The 20,473-nt window shown below is 40.1% G+C and overlaps 1 protein-coding gene across 1 annotated transcript in view; it reads left to right on the forward strand.

Moving 5' to 3' along the window:
• The window catches only part of cntnap1 (contactin associated protein 1), a 77,432-nt gene that overhangs the window by 40,114 nt on the left and 16,845 nt on the right, over positions 1–20,473 (forward strand). Inside the window, exons 11-19 of the mRNA XM_017697511.2 lie at positions 4,107–4,213; positions 4,301–4,423; positions 5,940–6,143; positions 7,099–7,255; positions 11,324–11,451; positions 13,892–14,065; positions 14,404–14,622; positions 15,243–15,482; positions 16,891–17,133. Of these exons, the coding sequence (XP_017553000.1) occupies positions 4,107–4,213; positions 4,301–4,423; positions 5,940–6,143; positions 7,099–7,255; positions 11,324–11,451; positions 13,892–14,065; positions 14,404–14,622; positions 15,243–15,482; positions 16,891–17,133 (1,595 nt within the window). The remainder of the gene's footprint in view (positions 1–4,106; positions 4,214–4,300; positions 4,424–5,939; positions 6,144–7,098; positions 7,256–11,323; positions 11,452–13,891; positions 14,066–14,403; positions 14,623–15,242; positions 15,483–16,890; positions 17,134–20,473) is intronic.

Below are 20,473 nucleotides of genomic sequence, written 5' to 3' on the forward strand. Positions count from 1 at the left end.
TAGGTGCTTGGTTTTATGCACCTGAGGCCATGGAAGTGATTGGAACACCTGAGTTCAATGATTTTCATGGGTGAGTGAATACTTTTGGAAATATAGTGTATGTGTGATTTCATATTTTGTACTGAACATTATACAGCGACATAGGTTATTTCTATCATAATATAGATGCTTAACACACTCAACATTTTGTCTGCTGTAGTTGTCCACTTTTTCCCATTCCAAAGCCCATACTCATCCCTAATCCTCAAGAATCTGGTGATATTGAGTACTTTTACCAGTGCAAGGTTCTGATATTTTCAATATTTCTCCACTTTTCAAATAGTTTTAAATATTTTATTTTGGAGTGTTCTGTGTCACATTTGGAACATACTAAGACTGAATAAATGGCATTTACTTGTTGGATATGCTAATATGCTATGCATATATATATATATATATATATATATATATATATATATATATATATATATATATATATATATATATATATATCGAGCAGGCATTATTTAAGAGGTGGATCACTGACGTGGTGGTGACGTTTTGTATTGTGCTCGTACAAGTTGGTCATTCACAGCGGTGGTGCTGGAATATTAAACAGCTCAGTGTCACTGGTGGACTGAGAATAGTTCACCATCCAAAAATGTCCAGCTAACAGCGTCCTGTGACACTGATGAAGGACTAGAGTATGACCAAACACAAACTGTGCAGTAACAGATGATCTGTCGTCTCTGACTTTACATCTACAAGGTGGATTGACAAGGTAGGAGTGTCTAATAGAGTGGACAGTGAGTGGACACAGTGTTAAAGAACTCCAGTGCTGTATCTGATTCACTCGTACCAAGACAACACACATTAACATGCCACCACCACTCACCTATCCATCTATCAGTGCTGGTGATAATACCTGCTCTGGGGGGGGGTCCTGAGTTTGTGAAGAACATGTGTGTGTGTGTGTGTGTGTGTGTGTGTGTGTGTGTATGTGTGTGTGTACATCTCATTGATGCTGAAACAAAATCGCTTATCTCCAAAATAGTTTGTCTTACACACAAGTACGCAGCAGCTTCCTAATGTGCTAAATGTTTTTTCATGTCTGAATTTCTTAAGTCATTTGTCTCACACGCCCCATTCACTCAGCCAGCATCAGGCACTCCTGGAGTTTGGTCATTACAGTCATTCACTCTGCTAGTAGCAGCTGTTGAGCCGAGGATTTCAGCTTGATGCAAGGCCATTATTGGATGCAACCGACTGACAAAATGGCACTGCATATGGAGCAGAAGTGGCTAACGGGTATCCTCAAGGTTAGGCAAAAGGCTGTCATTACCCCAAGAGACTGGCAGTTCCTTCCGTATGTACCAGAGGAAAGAAATATTCTAAATGAAATCTCCACTTGATCTCAGGTACTTCTCCTAGATGTGGTTAAGTCAAGTTTCAAATCAGATTGAAACGTAAGCCATTTTCTCCTGTTTCTGAAAGTTGGCTCTTGAGAAATAAAACTCAGATTTTCACACTTTTATTAAAATATTGTCATACATGTGGCTTAACTCTTTAGTGTCTGACTTGTCTCACCCCAGTCTCAGCTGAATAATATTGCCATAAGAAAAGTGTGAGATCTTATTGTCATCTGTCAGTGCATAAGGAGAGCAGATTTTTTCCTCATTCATCGCCAGAACGTCTTCTAGTTGTGACATGGAGCGATGAGGCAGATGCACATGCTGAGATAAGCAAGATTTATTCAGGGTAAATCCAGGGTCATGGTCGAAATGGTCCAGGTTCAAATAGCCAACACGGAGATAAGGTGGGACGGACATATTGAAACAAACACAGACTGAAATACACAACAGAGGCAGGAATAACAAAACACTAGCATATAAAACATCCAACAAACATACAGCACAATTAAACAAAGACCAACGAAAACAAGGGGCAACCACAGGGCTTAAATACACGAGGGCTAACAAGGGATAACAAGACACAGGTTGAAACACAGGTGGCAACAATCAGGTTCAGAGTTAAACAACAAGGGGGCTGGACTGAGACTCGAAACAAAGAAAGCGCTTGGACTAGACCAAAACACAACATGCACACATGGACAGGACTGGGAGGGGCCAATTGTGACACTCGTGAAATGCTGATGTTAATATCCTCTTTTCTTCTGAGGGTTTTTTTTCCCCCTCTGTGGTCTCTCTAACGTAACCTGCTCTAACATTAACTCAAGACTGTAGCTGACAACATAGCAGTGGATACAGAAGGATGTCTAACTTTAGCCAGTTAGCCAGCTAACGCTATCAGTCACTTCATGCCATGCTAATAAGTCGAGGTCACCTACAGTTACAAAAACCATGAACTGTTGGTTTGAATATTATCGGAATATTAATCTTTATGTACTCTGCTTCACAATAAATCACTGCTACTGTTCATTTAATCTATCTTTTGTACCTGTTAACATCACAGCAGACCTAGCAAGGATGCTAGCTAGCTAGTGCGCTGGTGTTGTCTGGAGTATCTCTCAAAATAACCAAAATCAAACATTAATATCTGTTCAAAAACATTAAAAACACACATTACGTTAATGTGCATCACTATTTGATTGCAGTTACACTGAATAACGAGAGCCATTTCATAGCCACCCTGCCAGCTGAAGCAATTTCCTGGTTGGTGATGCGTTTCACATGTGCATCGATCCAAATTGGGTTGTTTCTAATGAATATACATAAGTACAGTATATTTTTATATAAAAAATGTGCTTAATGCTTATGGTGGCCATAAATAATTTTTTGAGTGCATGTGTACCTAAACCACGGTGAGCTGTCGTTTGAAAGATACCACAAGGAATATCTTTCCTCTTTATAGGTTAAAGTGCGGCAGAAATGTAGAATATTTTCCAGCACAGGGATGTGAAACTGGGTAAACTGGGTGAAAATACTCATTTTCATTTGCATTAACATTCATTACATTCATTTACATTTACATCTTATCCAGAGCGACTTTGTGCTTTGTCTTCCTAGAGAAAGTATCTTACTCTAATTGTGATCTCATTTACTTCGTCTTAAATTCTTAAACTCTACTCAAAATCAGTGTGAGACTTTAGCAGTTTCCACGTTCCTGAAGTGTAGCTCCTGAGAAACAACGCTCTTGAATTTCTCACTTTAATCTCAATATAGTCTCACAGATTAATTAACCTTCTTGGTCGGAATAATACGCATGTTAAAAGATTGAGTTCATCATTTTCTTATGTAGCCGAGTTCTACATCTCAGAACACTTACATCAGTCAATCAGTGTGGAAGACGAACTCTTTTCTCATTTATCTCCAAGAATTCTTACAGTGAAGCGCTCATGTTAATCTACTTTTCTCCTAAAGGGCAAATGCGTAAGTTGTTAATCCTTCATTAATGCAATACTGATATCGGCTTCATTTCTCCTGAGACACAGAAAAGCTGAGACATTTTCCGTTTGGGCCGTAGCTCTGACAAAAAGATCTTTTTCTCTTCTGACACTCCAAAAATGTCTCATGAAGGCTTTTAGCTGACAAGTTGAATCAGAATACAAATATCTTCAGAGCTGTGGCTTAGAAGGAAACCCTGTCTAACTCTGTGTACAAGCATTATTTTACTACTCCACTCTTTCAACAGAAGGTCTCTACTTGTTTCAAGCTATGAGTGTGAAATGAGTATTGAATTACATCATGTTTGTGTTACTGCTAATTGCAGCTGCGAGATCAGTTGGTTAATCTCACGATTCTGACTGACTGACAGACAAATCACACAAAATTGCCAGACATTTTGGGCTTGAGGATTTGTAGAGCAAAGGCATAGACATCAGACCAGTATTTCTCTGAGCCCTCACATATAATAAAGGTGTCTGTCTGCTCCTCCCCAGCCTCTGTACGGTTGTATCTGTTGGGATCAAGGCTGCTCTTTTACTTTAAAGAGGAATAATAATGTAGGCGATAAGGCTCATCACTCTGGAGTGACAGACTAGAGACATAAAGGGGAACACATCAGATTTATATGCTGTTGCTCAAAGACTGGACAGACAGCTCAGAATCGGCCATGTTTACCGGAGTGTTACTCACATCTCCATTATGTCATGGCTTGTGTTTTCTCAGGTGTACTCCAAACCCATGTGAGCATGAGGGCAGGTGTATTCAGTCCTGGAACGACTTCTTGTGCATTTGCAACAGCACGGGCTACAAAGGGGAAGTCTGTCATAACTGTGAGTTTCAGAGATGATACATATGAGCATTAGTCTGATGTGTCTGTGCTACAAAAAATGAATGATTTCTCTCTCTTATCTTGACAGCGGTCTATAGAGAGTCGTGTGAAGCGTACAGACTGAATGGAAAGTATTGGTCAGGCAACTACACCATAGACCCCGATCTGAGCGGCCCGCTGAAGCCTTTCACTGTCTACTGCAAGATGAAGAGTAAGGCCCTCGCTTCACGTTATCTGACATATCCTCATCTCATGTCTCCTCGTACCACCTGACATTATCTCATTTCACATTCATAACTTCATATCATTTAATGTCAACTCACATTTCCTCACGTCATATTACTTCCTCATATGACCTCATTTCGTGTCAGCTCACGTTTTCTCCCCTCACATCTTCTCACATCACATAACGATTCCCCACTTCATTTTACCTCACAGTACCTTGTTTCCTCAAGTTTCATCACCTCACGTTTCCTCACATGCACCTCACGTGTCCTGAACTCACATCACCTCATGTTTCATCACTTCATGGCACCTCATGTCAACTCATGTGTCCCCGCCTCACATTTCCTAATTTTCTCACCTCACATTTACTCCTGTAACTCCACATTTCATTAACTCATGTTTCCTCACTTCACTCTTTCTAACAGTATGCTACCTCACCTCATGTAACCTTACCTCATATTTCCTCACTTCATGTCACCTCACGTCACTTTGTTTCCTCAACTTGTTACCTCACATTTCCTCATATCACCTCCCATTTCCCCACGTCACTTCACACCTCACACCTCACATCCTGTCAACTAATTTTTCCTCATCTCTTGTTACTGCACCTTATATTTCCTCATGTTTCCTCACCTCAAAAGTCCATATGTGACTCCATATTTCCTTCTCATGTTGCCTTGTTTTTTAGTTAATTTACGTTTTGTACCATTAGCACGTTTCTTCACCTCATCACATGCCAACTCATATTCCCTCACCTCATGTTCCCTTACATCAAGTTTTCTCAAGTTTCCTCTTTGAAACACCACACATTTCCTTACCCTAATGTCACCTCATGTGTCCTCATCTCACATCACCTCACATTGCCTCATGTTGCCTCACATTAACTCATCTCACATTAGATTAACCCACATAACCTCAGAATAAGTCTTAGAAGTAAATGTTAAAGAGCAGATTAAAATAGTCTAATATCCTGTTTGCATTATTCATTTAGGTCACATTTTACTGATCCTGCCTGTCTGGCAGTTAAAGTCCACTCAGTCTGTTTCAGAGGTCATTTAGCCTGCGTATGAGACAGGGAAAGAGTATTTTGTGCCAAAAGCAGCGCTTTTAACTAGATAACGGAATTCAGGCAATTAGGCAAACTCATTTTCTGTGGAAGAGCCAGGTAATTTATTCGCGGCTGCAAGAAAACAAGCAAGGCCAGGTTTGTACAGCATTAAATGGTGCCCAAAGACAATATAGGTAATGAGGTTTCTTTTTCTGTTGCAGAAATAATAAAACCCCAGTCTTTTCCAAACAATTACTGATACTCTGTCTACCCTTTCACCACCATTTTGACATTTTGAAGTTTTAAGTGCCAAACCTGTCCAAGTGTTCAGTCTTGTAGATTGTGTACTGTGTAATGGTGTAAATTGGATTTTTGGCCAGATAATGGCTGTAAAAACACGGGCTATTGGCTGTGATCCTGTGAGTTCTTTTGTTTTCTGTCTGTTTCCTTTTAGTGAATAGGGCCTGGACAATTATTGAGCATAACCGCATTGACAGCACTAAGGTAACTGGCTCCAGTGTGGACCGACCTTATATAGGGGATCTACAGTATGTGAACGCTTCGTGGGATGAAGTCACTGCTTTGGCCAACACGTCATTATATTGTGAACAGTGGATCGAGTTCTCATGCTACAAGTCTCGCCTCCTAAACACGCCACGTAAGTATCTGACTGGACTCCACTGAGTTTACCCTTAACACAGTAGATCTATCTAATGGTTTAAATTTCTGATCTCACATCGATTTAGATTTGATCATAATTCATTGCATCATGGCTTTCATTTAATTAAGATTTTTTTGTGATTTCGAGTTATATTTAAAAATCAACTAATTGCACAAATGTGACTATAACCTGTAGTGGAATATAGACAGTAAACACAGTACGCCAAACTTTTGGGGGATTTTCAAAAATAGCGGCATTTTATTTAGGCCAAAAAATGAGAACATAGATTACTGAAAATGATTACAATCAGTTCTAATTGATTATAACATTGTGAAATTGGCGCAGTATCCACATTCAGACTTCAAAAACTTCTGCAAAATTAAACAGCTGATATAGTCATTCAGAGTGATTTGATGTGAAATGGTTCATTATAGAGCAACTCAGATTATTGAGCAACTCATATGTTGTTCTTAGTGGTTTTCCTTTTAACACCCTGCAAGTATCTTTCTATCCTGAATGTATTTAAACAAAGAACATGTTTTTGATCAAAATCTTATCTCAAAAATGTCATACAACAGTGTCCCAGGTATCAAAGTATTCTGTGAGGGAGCTTTTAGAGGCAGGTGGTTCCTATCACCACCACTGTAAATAATTCAGGGAGGGTAAATTGCTCTATGATACATCATTTCACATCAAAATACACTGAATGACTTTTGTTCACAACATCTGAGTTAATGTAAGAATTTCGAAATATCTGTGGAGTTTCCCTGTAACACCCCTAGGCAACACCTAAGAGATTTCTGTAACAATTTACCAAAATGAACTCACTGATGTTTAGTTGATTTATGTAACCGACACTGGTCTGCTTGTGATTTTATGATCATAAGTAATAGAAAAGGTATATTAGACAAGACTAATAATAGTACCTTTCCATCTTTTCTTCTTGACTTAGATGGAAGGCCTTACACATACTGGATTGGTCGTCATAATGAAAGTCATGATTACTGGGGTGGTTCTTTCCCTGAGAGCGGCAAATGTGGCTGTGCCATCAATCAAACCTGCACTGACTCAAAGTTCTGGTGCAACTGTGATGCAGACTACCGGCAGTGGTGAGGGAGAACAAGAGTGAGAATGAATGAATGCATGCATGAGACTGAATGGATAAATCAATGAACGAATGAATGAAAATATCAGACTCGTCAGTTAAATCCCAATTTCCCTCAAAGAAGACTCCGTAAAAGAGAATTCATAGCACTGCATTAGGCATTATCATATTTGACAAGGAGTTATGGGAATGAAAGTCCTTTGGAAATGAGACCAATTCAGCAAAACCTGAAGAAATTTATGTGGACTAGGGCTGTAGTCAAGACCACCTTTGTTGAGACCAAAGCAAGTCCAAGATCATGACTAGTTGAGACTGAGTTAAGACCAAAACCCAGAAACCAATTCTCCTTCAAGAGCAAGCTTTACTTAGTCTCCTTTCATTACCTCCTATCAGAGCATATTACTTCTTTCCAGAAGAATAACTCCTTCAAATTCAATTCATAATAAATACCTCTTCTTCTACTTACAAACACAAATGTGGTGGGAATTGAAAACTTCTTTGCATTCAGTGCCCACTCTGAATGCAATCAATGGCTGTGTTAAATGAATGCAGCCAGTGCCCAATCTAAAAGAATCCAACAGCTGCCCGCTCTGAATGAATCCACCCAACGCCCACTCTGAATGAATCCACCCAACGCCCACTCTGAATGAATCCACCCAACGCCCACTCTGAATGAATCCACCCAACGCCCACTCTGAATGAATCCACCCAACGCCCACTCTGAATGAATCCACCCAAAGCCCACTCTGAATGAATCCACGCAAAGCCCACTCTGAATGAATCCACCCAACGCCCACTCTGAATGAATCCACCCAACATCCACTCTGAATTAATCCACCCAAAGCCCACTCTGAATGAATCCACGCAAAGCCCACTCTGAATGAATCCACCCAAAGCCCACTCTGAATGAATCCACCCAAAGCCCACTCTGAATGAATCTACCAAACGCCCACTCTGAATGAATCCACCCAAAGCCCGCTCTGAATGAATCCACCCAACGCCCGCTCTGAATGCATCCACCCAACGCCCGCTCTGAATGCATCCACCCAACGCCCGCTCTGAATGAATCCACCCAACGCTCACTCTGAATGAATCCACCCATAGCCCACTCTGAATGAATCCACCCATAGCCCACTCTGAATGAATCCACCCAACGCTCACTCTGAATGAATCCACCCATAGCCCACTCTGAATGAATCCACCTAACGCCCACTCTGAATGAATCCACCCAAAGCCCACTCTGAATGAATCCACGCAAAGCCCACTCTGAATGAATCCACGCAAAGCCCACTCTGAATGAATCCACGCAAAGCCCACTCTGAATGAATCCACGCAAAGCCCACTCTGAATGAATCCACCCAACGCCCGCTCTGAATGAATCCACCCAACGCCCACTATGAATGGATCCACCCAACGCCCGCTCTGAATGAATCCACCCAACGCCCACTCTGAATGAATCCACCCAACGCCCACTCTGAATGAATCCACCCAACGCCCACTCTGAATGAATCCACCCAACGCCCGCTCTGAATGCATCCACCCAACGCCCACTCTGAATGAATCCACCCAACGCCCGCTCTGAATGAATCCACCCAACGCCCGCTCTGAATGCATCCACCCAACGCCCGCTCTGAATGAATCCACCCAACGCCCGCTCTGAATGAATCCACCCAACGCCCGCTCTGAATGAATCCACCCAACGCCCGCTCTGAATGAATCCACCCAACGCTCACTCTGAATGAATCCACCCATAGCCCACTCTGAATGAATCCACCCATAGCCCACTCTGAATGAATCCACCCAAAGCCCACTCTGAATGAATCCACCTAACACCCACTCTGAATGAATCCACCCAAAGCCCACTCTGAATGAATCCACCTAACGCCCACTCTGAATGAATCCACCTAACGCCCACTCTGAATGAATCCACCCAAAGCCCACTCTGAATGAATCCACCCAAAGCCCACTCTGAATGAATCCACCCAAAGCCCACTCTGAATGAATCCACCCAAAGCCCACTCTGAATGAATCCACCCAAAGCCCACTCTGAATGAATCCATGCAAAGCCCACTCTGAATGAATCCACGCAAAGCCCACTCTGAATGAATCCACGCAAAGCCCACTCTGAATGAATCCACCCAAAGCCCACTCTGAATGAATCCACCAAACGCCCACTATGAATGGATCCACCCAACGCCCGCTCTGAATGAATCCACCCAACGCCCACTCTGAATGAATCCACCCAACACCCGCTTTGAATGAATCCACCAAACGTCCACTCTGAATGAATCCACCCAACGCCCCCTCTGAATGGATCCATTCAATGCCCGCTCTGAATGAATCCATCCAACGCCCACTCTGAATGAATCCACCCAACGCCCACTCTGAATGAATCCATCCAACGCCCACTCTGAATGAATCTACCTAATGTTGACAATGAATGAATTCAACCAAAAGCTCACTCTGAATTAATGCAACTAATGCTCAGTCTAAATCAATGGTTCATTAACAGTTCAATGCCATCCAATCAAATTTTTCAGATGTTTTTCAAACTAATGTAATAATTCTAGCCTTCCTACCTATCATAACAAAACCAATGTAACTGTATTTGAGAAATTTTAGATTAGACATATTATATTACAAATATTAAATTACAATAATACTGTCAGCTAAAACAACTCCTTCAGCTGCTAGCTGAAAATGTGTAACAGTCAGCAAAACAGCAGAATAAACATCATAGTTATGCCAGCCAGGCTATCAAATTCAATAAAAACACATTTACATGGAACAGACCAGCTGTATGAGTAAATGTTTGATTACCTGTATCTGGCAACACAGACTTGACTAGACGTCTCTGTTGCAGAGTGCTTTGATTTGCTTCAGATTTAACAGGATAAATATCAGCCAATAAGTTAAGTTCTATTTATCTAGTTAAGAGGTCACGAAATGGTACCAGAACAATACAGACAGAACCAATCAGGACCATTTAAAGACAGAAACAAACTTAGAGATGGATTTTTATCACTGTGAATAAATTTTTAAAAATTTGATAAAGATGTTATGCAAAACGGTTTACATTCGTGCTAGCTTAGAGCACCAGAGCTCAGCTCTATTTGCCATTGAGACAAACCAAATTTCTGCTCCATTTCGCTTTGGCCAACCCCTAAACTGCTTGGGTGTTGGCACTTTAATCCCTAAACTGCTTGAGCGCGAGTCAGTGTGTGTGTCACGATTGGCCCCTCCCAGTCCTGTCCATGTGTTCCTGTTGTGTTTTGATCTCCCATGTGTTCATGTTTTGGTTTATTCCATGTGCATTTGTTTTGGTGTTCTAGTCCTACCCCTTGTTTGGTTTCTCCTCCCCTGATTGTCTCCACCTGTTTTCCACCTGTCCCTTGTTATCCCTGTTGTATTTAAGCCCTGCGTTTGTACTTGGTCTTTGCTGGTCTTTGTTGATTTCAACATGATCTATCAATATTGTGAGATAATTTGATACATCGTAAAAAAGAAATTAATATTTTTTCCGAGAAACAATAAGTAACTTATTCCCTTCATAGTTTACTAGAAGTGATTAGTAACTTGTAATAAATTGCTTTTTAGTAATTATCACTTAATTATCATTTAATTGCCTTTTTCATGCTAGTCTGTCTTTATGCAGTTGTGTCATCATGTAACGGTATGGAAAAGTATCTACGATCGTAAGGTGTGGCTAGGTTGAAATTACTGAAAATAATCACTGTAATTGCAAATAACAGCTAGTTTCAACATGTGTAAATATATACGTTATCTATTATAATGGGGCCCTTGGCTAATGGCTGCCTACCTTTGCCTACTGCAAAGACTACTCCTGAGTGAGTGCTGGTGACAGTTAAAAGAAAGAAAGTGTTCTTTTGTAAGTGGTAATTGAATTTTCCTGGCTGTGACCAGATACCATGAGTACAAATAGCCGAGTCCAAAACATGTCTACGACGATTGAAAAAGTCTCGAGATCAGACTAGAGTTCCACAGCAAATCATATGAGATTGTGAAGACCTATGATACATGTAGACATCTCTGCCTGGTTCTTCTGTTTAAGGTATGCTGATAAGGGCTATGTGATGTTCCGAGACCACTTGCCTGTGAGAAGAGTTGTCATTGGTGACACAAATCGTACTGGCTCAGAGGCTCACTTCAGCGTAGGTCCACTGCGCTGTTATGGAGACCGTGAGTATTAGATATTGTGGTGGCAAAGTACTTAAATTGAAGTCAAATAAAACAGAAGGTTCCTTTATTTTCATAAAGAGATGAAGAACATCTGGTAGTTGGGGCTTTCCTCCGAGCGCGTTCAGCTGTCCAGTGATTTTGCGTGAGCGGAAGTTTGAAAAGTTTCAGTGGCTTCACAGGTGTCGGAGGAAGCCTGTGCTAGTCTTCACCCTCCTCCTTATTGGTAGTATTGTGTGACTGGGGGAGTCCTAACTAGCAGGTAGAATTGGAGATGACTAAATTGGGGAGAAAATTGGGTTAAAAAAAAAAAAAAAGAAAAAAAAAGAAAGTGCCCAAACTTAGATAGATAGATAGATAGATAGATAGATAGATAGATAGATAGATAGATAGATAGATAGATAGATAGATAGATAGATAGATAAAAACGAATAACAAATGAAAAACCTGATTAAATGTGCAGAGAAACTGTGTGAATGCTTGCAGACAGGTGTACTTAAGCAGTTAACATCCTGTCATGCTTTGTGACATTTATAAAAATGCAGATCAGGCTCAGTTGACCTCAATTTTGGATCAACAGGAAAAGAGCTAAGTGCCTTAGAAAGAGCTAAGTGCCTTGAATGAGATTTCATTCTTGGGGAACGGATGGCAGGAGATGGTGCTTCGGGAGGAACAGTGATTAAATTGACATCTGTATTTAGATCTGTGGGAAAGACATGAGTAAATATGTTTGGAAATTGTGGTTAAAAGCACACATTGAGTGAATGTGATGCTCGTGCATTAGTGCAATTTGTAAGGAAAACAGAGAAGCAGCTTTTCCTCAGATGGCTGAGAATGCCAATGAAGGCTGTGATCAGACTGTATCAGCATTAACAGTCCAAAACTTCATAGACAGGGACATTGCAGTGCATAAACCCCTCATTGCAAAGACTGGACATTTGAGAGTATTGTAGTGTAGAAACTATTAGCACTGGTCTACAACGCTGCTTGAAAAACTAAAAATAGAAAAAAATAAATATTGCAATATATTGTGTAATGTAAACTTCTTGAAGTGTTGTGTTGGTCAGTAGAATGGTACAGGCCTGAATGCTGTACCCCTGCAATGTGGGGCTTTACTGACTCTATTTAGCTTTGTAGGTGTTTTGTTGGCATGGTTTGGGTCTCTTGTCCCCTCAGAGCAGGGGTGTCAAACTCAGCCACTAAAAGGGCCATATTAAAAAATCTCAACAAATCCATGGGCCAGAGAACATCTATGTTTTATTTAATCTTTAATTTACATTTAGCCATTGTTCATTTAAAAAATATGCAAAATGTTAACAGTAATATATAAATCACTTGTAGTAGACCTTTAAATATTACATGAATACTTGAAATATTCCAAATTTAAACGTCCCCAGGAGCTCAGTCTTTTGAACATACCTATTTGCTTGAACTAGACACCTGACATCCTTTATTTGCTGCAGGTTTACTAAGACATGGGCTCAATTTCTGAGCTGATTTTTGGTATTTATATTAGCTGAACTGCAGTTAGTTGTTTGCTGATACGACTGGTGTGGAACTGTGTAGGACGGAGGTGTAACTGTTGTCCCGTAGGTTGTTGTTGGGGTATGAAATTGCACATTAAATTGCAGTGCATGATGGGGACTGTAGTGCAGTGCATTGTGAAACAGGCTTCTATTAATAGAAAATCAAAATGCTTTTGCAGGCCGGACAGGATTGTGTCTGATCCTGATTTGGCCCACGGACCTTGTGTTTGACACATGGGCCTTAGAGCATGTCAGATGTCAGTCCTGTCAGGACGATCTGTAGACTGTAGTGTTTCACCTCAGGTCTTCCTCAGCAACATCTTTGTGAGTTGACTTCAGATGGAAAATGCTAATCTCTGCAGAGCTGCAGCCCAGAAGGAACCCACTTTCATACCTTTGGCTTTGAGGGACAGTAAAGCAGTACAGCATTTTTTTGACAGGTCACCTTTATCCTGAGATGAAACAGTTCTACCCAGATAAGAGTGGCCTCTTCCAGGATTACGGTGCCTCCATTAACAGGGCATGAGGTGTCTCTGAATGGTTTAAAGAGTATGAAAATGATATAAATCATATGCCTTTACAGTCACCACATCTCAACCCAGTTGAACTCCTAAGGGAGAATTAGGACATACATGTTAGACAGTGCTTCCCACCACCATAATAAAACCACAAATAGAGGGAATATCTTTTGGACAAATGATGTTCCATCCCTCCAGATGTGGAGAATCTATGACAGGGTGCATTGAAGCTGTTCTGGTGGTCCAGCACCTTAATAATATACGTGATGTTGATTTTTCCAGTAATGTCCCACCCTCCTGTAGGCAGTTCAGATGATTTATTATCTTAACTAGCAATATAGTTCATTATTTATTTCCTGAAGGCAGTTTAGCTTTTCTTCCCTTGGTCCCATCTTACAGGAAGCATCTGGAACACCATTGCCATCACTAAGCCCACCTACCTGACCTTCCCCACCTTCAGACCTGGCAACAGTGCTGACATCACCTTCCACTTTAGGACTTACCGCACCAATGGGGTCTTCCTGGAGAACTCTGATGACCATCTGCGTAACTTTATCAGGATCGAGCTGAACTGTGAGCGTTCATTTTCTCTCATTCTCAGACCTGGAGACCCCTTTTGTGGTTCTGCTGTATCCTGGAGTGCAGAGTGATTAGTCAATGATGCATCAGATACATCCAGGCATTTAAGACACACCCCACTCATTGTATTGTAAGCAATGAGGTAAATAAAGGGGAAATAGATTAAACAGGCTGGAGTCAAGAAAGTGGGAAAAGTTAGAAAATTAAACAGATAAATAGAGGAGAAATATATAAACAATGAAAAGATGACACTTTAATTCAGCCTTTTGAAATGAGATTCATTCAATCCTCTCTCTCACTGCATTCTCTCGGTTTCTTTTTCTCTCTCTCAGCCACTACTGAGGTGATATTCATCTTCATGGTGGGTGATGGGATCAGAAACGTGACCCTGCGCACTCCAAAGGCTCTGAATGATAATGAGTGGCACTACGTGGAGGCAGAAATCAATGCTAAAATGGCACGACTCAAAGTGGACTTCTTCCCTCCAGCCATACACAAGTTTCCTGGCCAGACTTACATCAACATGCAGTTTACCCAACCCCTGCTCGTAGGTGCGAACACAGTTCTGGGTGGTTTTTGGTTAAGGTAGTTGTAACAGCCTGCTCAACATAAGATAGCGAGTTTCTAAATGAATATTCAGTCATTTATAGTAGTTACTGAATCATTTATAGTAGTCACCAAATCATTTACAGTAGTTACTGAATCATTTATCGTAGTTACTGAATCATTTATAGCAGTTACTGGATCAATTGCAGTAATTACTGAATAATGCATAGTTGTTACTGAATCATTTACAGAAGTTCCTGAATAATTTATGGTAGTTACTGGATAATTTATAGTAGTTACTGAATCAATTGGTGTAATGTATGGTAGTTACTGAATCATTTACAGTAGTTGCTGAATAATTTATAGTAGTTACTGAATCACTTGTACTAATTACTGAATAATGTAGAGTACTTACTGAATACCTTGTACTAGTTACAGTACAGTACAGTACAGTTATTCTACTCTCAGATGTATGCTGTAAATATGTGAGTGCATGTTGATTTAACATTGGTCATTTTGCCACATGCATTAATCTGAGTTGTATCCTGGGATGAGCTAAAAACCTCCTGAAAGATCTCATTTGTTATTTATAATTGATCTTCATGTTAAAACACCTCGTGCGCAGGTGCTGCTAATCACACCCTGCGGCCATTCCTGGGCTGTCTGCGTGGCCTGCGGATGAACGGGGTTCCTGTGGATCTGGAAGGAAAAGTGGATGAGCGGAACGGGATCAGGAGGAACTGTACAGGAGCGTGTTTAAATGCCTCAATACCCTGCAGAAACGGAGGCCAGTGCATCGACGGCTATGCGTCATACACCTGCGACTGCAACAACACAGCCTTTGACGGCTACTACTGCCACTTAGGTAAGGCGGCGCAGATACACTGCCCATCAAAGGTTTGGAGACAAACCTTTAAAAAAGTTTTATCATATTGTCTCTGTTTGAACAGAATCTTGTTTCAGTTATTGCTGTTTTACATTGATGATGACAGAAATGGCCCAAAATGACTCAAAATAAAATCTTTTTATATGAACTTCACCTGCAACGTTACTTTTTTGTAGATATTAGGTTTTGTTCAAGCAACAACATTAAAGACTACTGTTCACACAAATGTCCTTTACACCTTAATTTTGTAGCTGCAGTGTCTGGGTCAGAAGGATTTGTCTGATTTGTGAATTAGTGTGTTATTAAAACTAATCTGGCTGGTAATATTTTGTGTCACCAAAATCCTCATTCTGAAGTGAATCATGTTTTACTCTGACGCTCCTTATTAACAGCCGCTGGCATGGCTATTTAATACCGCCATGCCTCTGCAGCATCATTTCATTAGATCTCATATAACTAAATCTAATCAAGATTAAATGGATTTAATTTGAGCGTTGAAAATTTATGGAGAATAATGAGTTTAGGCGTTTGTGTGCAGGCCGTGTTGCGTGCAGTTAATCTGTCTGTGCAATTCAGGATCAATGCTGATGTCTATTTTGTGGATTTAGATATGTTCCAAAGGACTGCCAGAAGTAAAAATGGTGGAAATCTATGTTCAAAGAGAGATTTTTATCTGATTGATCCTAATCTATCATAACCTGTCCAAATATGTGCCTAATATGATTAGAAGTGTAGACTTGTGCTCTAACATCATTTTGCTACACATTTGATTTACTCAGTGCAGTACAGCATTGCATTGTATTGTAATGTACCATATCGTTGCATCTGACTAGCATGTTAGCTTTAGCTAGAGTGTTAGCTTGGGGCTAAAACATTAGCTCATAGCTAGCATATTAAGCTATCAAACAGAATTGTTTCAAATACCGCACCTTTGTAAGATTGAATGCTTTAATAAACTTAAATGTATTAAATCAAGATACACAGTATTTTGTTTAAAATGACGAATTTTGTGAAGCATCACACTCCTAGTATTTACATAAATAAAGCTAGCTGTGTAATAACTTAATTTGATTGATATTTTTGTGCTACTAACTTTGCTTTGTGTCGCTGCTAAACAGTGACAGAAACATGGCATAAAAGATGTTATTTCTCCACATCAAAGTTTCATAGTTTAAAGTTTAAACCTGCACTTTGGCCATTTTCACTTGTTTCAGAGAGCGAAGTTTCAAACTTTCATCGTTGCCAGAGATAAGCTTCAAATAGTAAATGTAATGTGTTTTGCGTGAAAAAGTAAATAATAAAAAAGGTGTGTCTTGTAACCAGAGCGTCCACGTCCAAGTGGTAGCAAGAGTGACCGGTACGTTCTTCTCTCTGTCTCCTCTCTCAGACATTGGAGCGTACTTCGATGTCGGGGCGTGGCTGCGCTATGACATTCGTAAAGAGCCTATTCCGGATGATGCATGGTGGGCTAACTTCTGGATCGAGCCCCACTGGCACAACTTCACACTGGGCTACAACACCACCACTGATGACATCGAGTTCAGCTTCAGCACCCAGCAGACGCCAGCAGTCCTGCTCTACATCAGCTCCTTCCACAAAGACTACATCGCTGTTCTTCTCAAGAAAGATGGTATACACACACACACACACACACCCCTACACATACATACCTACACACACACACACACACACACCCCTACACATACATACATACATACCTACACACACACACACACACACACACACACCCCTACACATACATACATACATACCTACACACATACACACACACACACACACATACTTTGCTTGTGAATGTACCTATTTTAATAAATTAACATTTTCTTTGACAGTTTACATTAAAAAAAAACCTTTACATTCCATTTTCATTCTCTACAGGCTCGAGGCTGCACTTCTGAATTTGCTGTTTTTTTTTTTTATGTTAACCCCTTAAAATCACAGACTTATTACATACCAAGGCTTATTATTTAGTAACTACAGGGATGCCAGTGCAAACTGGCTGTGCTATTCTTCTCGATTATAGAAGTGGGTATTAAAACTTTGGGCCTGCTGGTGGGCCGTGGCCATTTACAGGGTTAAGAAACTACCCAATCAAGGCAAAAATGTAAAACTGCAAATACTTACTTAAGTTTTAAACTCTCAATTTTGAAGGAATTTCTCTGCTTGTTACATGTGAGAAAAAAATTATAATTACATTTACATTGACATTGCCACATGGCCGACAGCCTTATCCAGAGCAACTTACAGTTTAATGTTGGTGTAGTAGCACTGTTGCCCTCCATGCAGCATACTGGCGTTCGACTATCTTGCCTATCTTGGCAAGCACACCCCACTATACCAATAAGAGTCCTGAACTCTACATTCACCTCGTACTGTAGCATCATTAATTGTAAATGGCTCTGGATGGCAGAATTTGCCAAATGCATTAAAAATGCTTTTGTTGTCACTTAAGACTGCTTGGAAGATAAAGGAGACAAGGAAGTAGGAAGCTGAAAAATGTATTGTTGTCCATGATAAAAGCAGCAAGGAAAAAACAGAAACAAAGGAGAAGCTAAACAAGAAAACTACATAAGAAAGTACTAGATCTACAAAACAGAGCACATATAAATAGACCCTGACAACGTAAAAAACATTAGGAATAAATACACAAAACAGGAATCTATAAAAAACACATGATAAGCAAGGGTCAGGACAAGGGCTATACATTTTCTTGTGTTCAGACTGTTTCCATGAAGAAAGTGTATGCAACAGTTTCAGCTGCTAAGTTTTTTTGATGTAGGCTTAATTCATTTAATTTTGTCACCAACACAAATATTTACTGTGATGTTTAAAGGTTAGAATATGTTTAGTTATCCTGGAATGTTAAGGGCATAGGACATGTGGTTAAAAGGAAAAAGATCTTGACATTTTTAAAGAAAGAAAAGGTATCCATTGCTCTACTACAGGAAACACATTTGTCTAACACAGAACATTTAAAATTGAAGAGAGATTGGGTAGGTCAAATTTACTTTTCCTCATTCGGTCCCAACAGAAGAGGAACTGCTATTCTTGTACATAAGAATGTTCCATTTATTCTTGAGAAAGAAGAATACGACCCGGAAGGCCGATATATATTGATTACCGGTTTTATCTTTGGTCAGGATCTCACCATTCTAAACATATATGCCCCCAATGAAGACTGCCCTAGGTTTATGTCTCGTATGGTTCTGCTATTTAACCAGCATTGCAAAGGTTTTGGACTTATAGCGGGTGATTTTTTGCATTTTAAACTCTATGCTAGATAAATCCTCTTCCGCCCCCATGTCCAATCCAAAGTCGTCTCATACACTCAGGTTTTTATGTCAGAACTCAGGCTTAGCAGATGTATGGCGAGAACTACATCCTGTGGATAGAGACTACACATTTTACTCTAATCCACACAAATCTTATTCCAGACTAGATTATTACTTTATTCCATTCACTTTCATACACAAGGTAAGAGAATGTTGGATAGGTCCTATTGTGTTGTCAGATCATAGTCCAGTATATTTAAAGGTTGACCTTAACTTAACAATCCCAAGGACCTCCAACTGGAGGTTCAATTCATCTCTTTTGAAAAATGAATCTTTCTGTTCTGACACTCGAGAGAAAATATTACAATACTGGAGGGAAAATCAAGATTCTCCCACTTCTTATGCAACCAAGTGGGATGCTTTTAAAGCCACTTTGAGAGGACATCTGATCGCATATACATCTTTTCAGTCCAAAAAACGAGCATTAGAAAGGGAAGAATTGGAGGCAGAGGTCACTTATTTGGAACAACAACATAAAAACACTCCAACTCAATCCATTTGGAATCGACTTATTAGCATCAAGTTAAAACTGAACACGGAATACACGGAACAGGCTAAAAAACTTCTATTTATTACCAAGCAAAAATATTATGAATCCGGGAATAAGCCTAGCTATCTATTAGCGTATCAACTGAAAAAGCTCCAGAATGACAGAACTATAAAGGCGACCCGGACATCATCTGGTATTGTTACTCATGATCCCTGCTTGATAAATAACTCATTCTGTGATTTTTACAAAATACTTTACTCTTCCGAGTACTCAGACTCAGAGGATGAAATAAAATTCTAGTTAGATAAAATCTCACTCCCTAGTGTGTCAGAGTCAGACAGAGATTCTTTGGGTGCCCCATTTGCTCCGGAGGAAGTGTGGGAAGCTATCCAGTCCATGCCTTCTGGAAAATCACCAGGTCAGGATGGTTATCCCTTGGAATTTTACAAATCATTTTGGCCTGAGATAAATCCCATTCTTATGCCTGTTCTTGATGAGATGCTGGAAAAAAACATAACACCTGAGACATGGAGCCTGGCTACCATCAGCCTGTTGCTAAAAACAGACAAAGATCCGCTAGAATGTTCATCATATCGGCCAATTAGCTTACTTAATGTAGACTTTAAGATTATTGCAAAAGTATTGGCACGTAGACTGGAATCACTGCTCCCAAAGCTAATTTTTCCAGACCAGACTGGATTTGTCAAAATGAGATACGGACCAGATGATGTACGGCGATTATTAAATATTATTGATCACATAAATAAAAACAAAATTCCTGCAATGATTGTATCGCTAGATGCTGAAAAAGCATTCGACAGGGTGGAATGGGGGTTTTTATTTACAGTTTTAGAAAAGTTCAACCTCGGCTCTAATTTTATTAAATTTATTAAACTTCTATATTCAAATCCCATGGCTTCAGTCAATACAAACAATTTGCTATCTGACAAGTTTCCAATTTATAGAGGTTGTCATCAAGGGTGCCCTCTCTCCCCTTTATTATTTACGTTAGCGATAGAACCTCTGGCCCAGTTAATTAGATCAAGGGTTGACATATCAGGCATAACAATAGACAAAGTAGACCATCGCATATCCTTATATGCAGACGATGTATTATTATATCTATC

Source organism: Pygocentrus nattereri, chromosome 14, assembly GCF_015220715.1.
Source record: "Pygocentrus nattereri isolate fPygNat1 chromosome 14, fPygNat1.pri, whole genome shotgun sequence".
Lineage (NCBI taxonomy): Eukaryota > Metazoa > Chordata > Actinopteri > Characiformes > Serrasalmidae > Pygocentrus > Pygocentrus nattereri.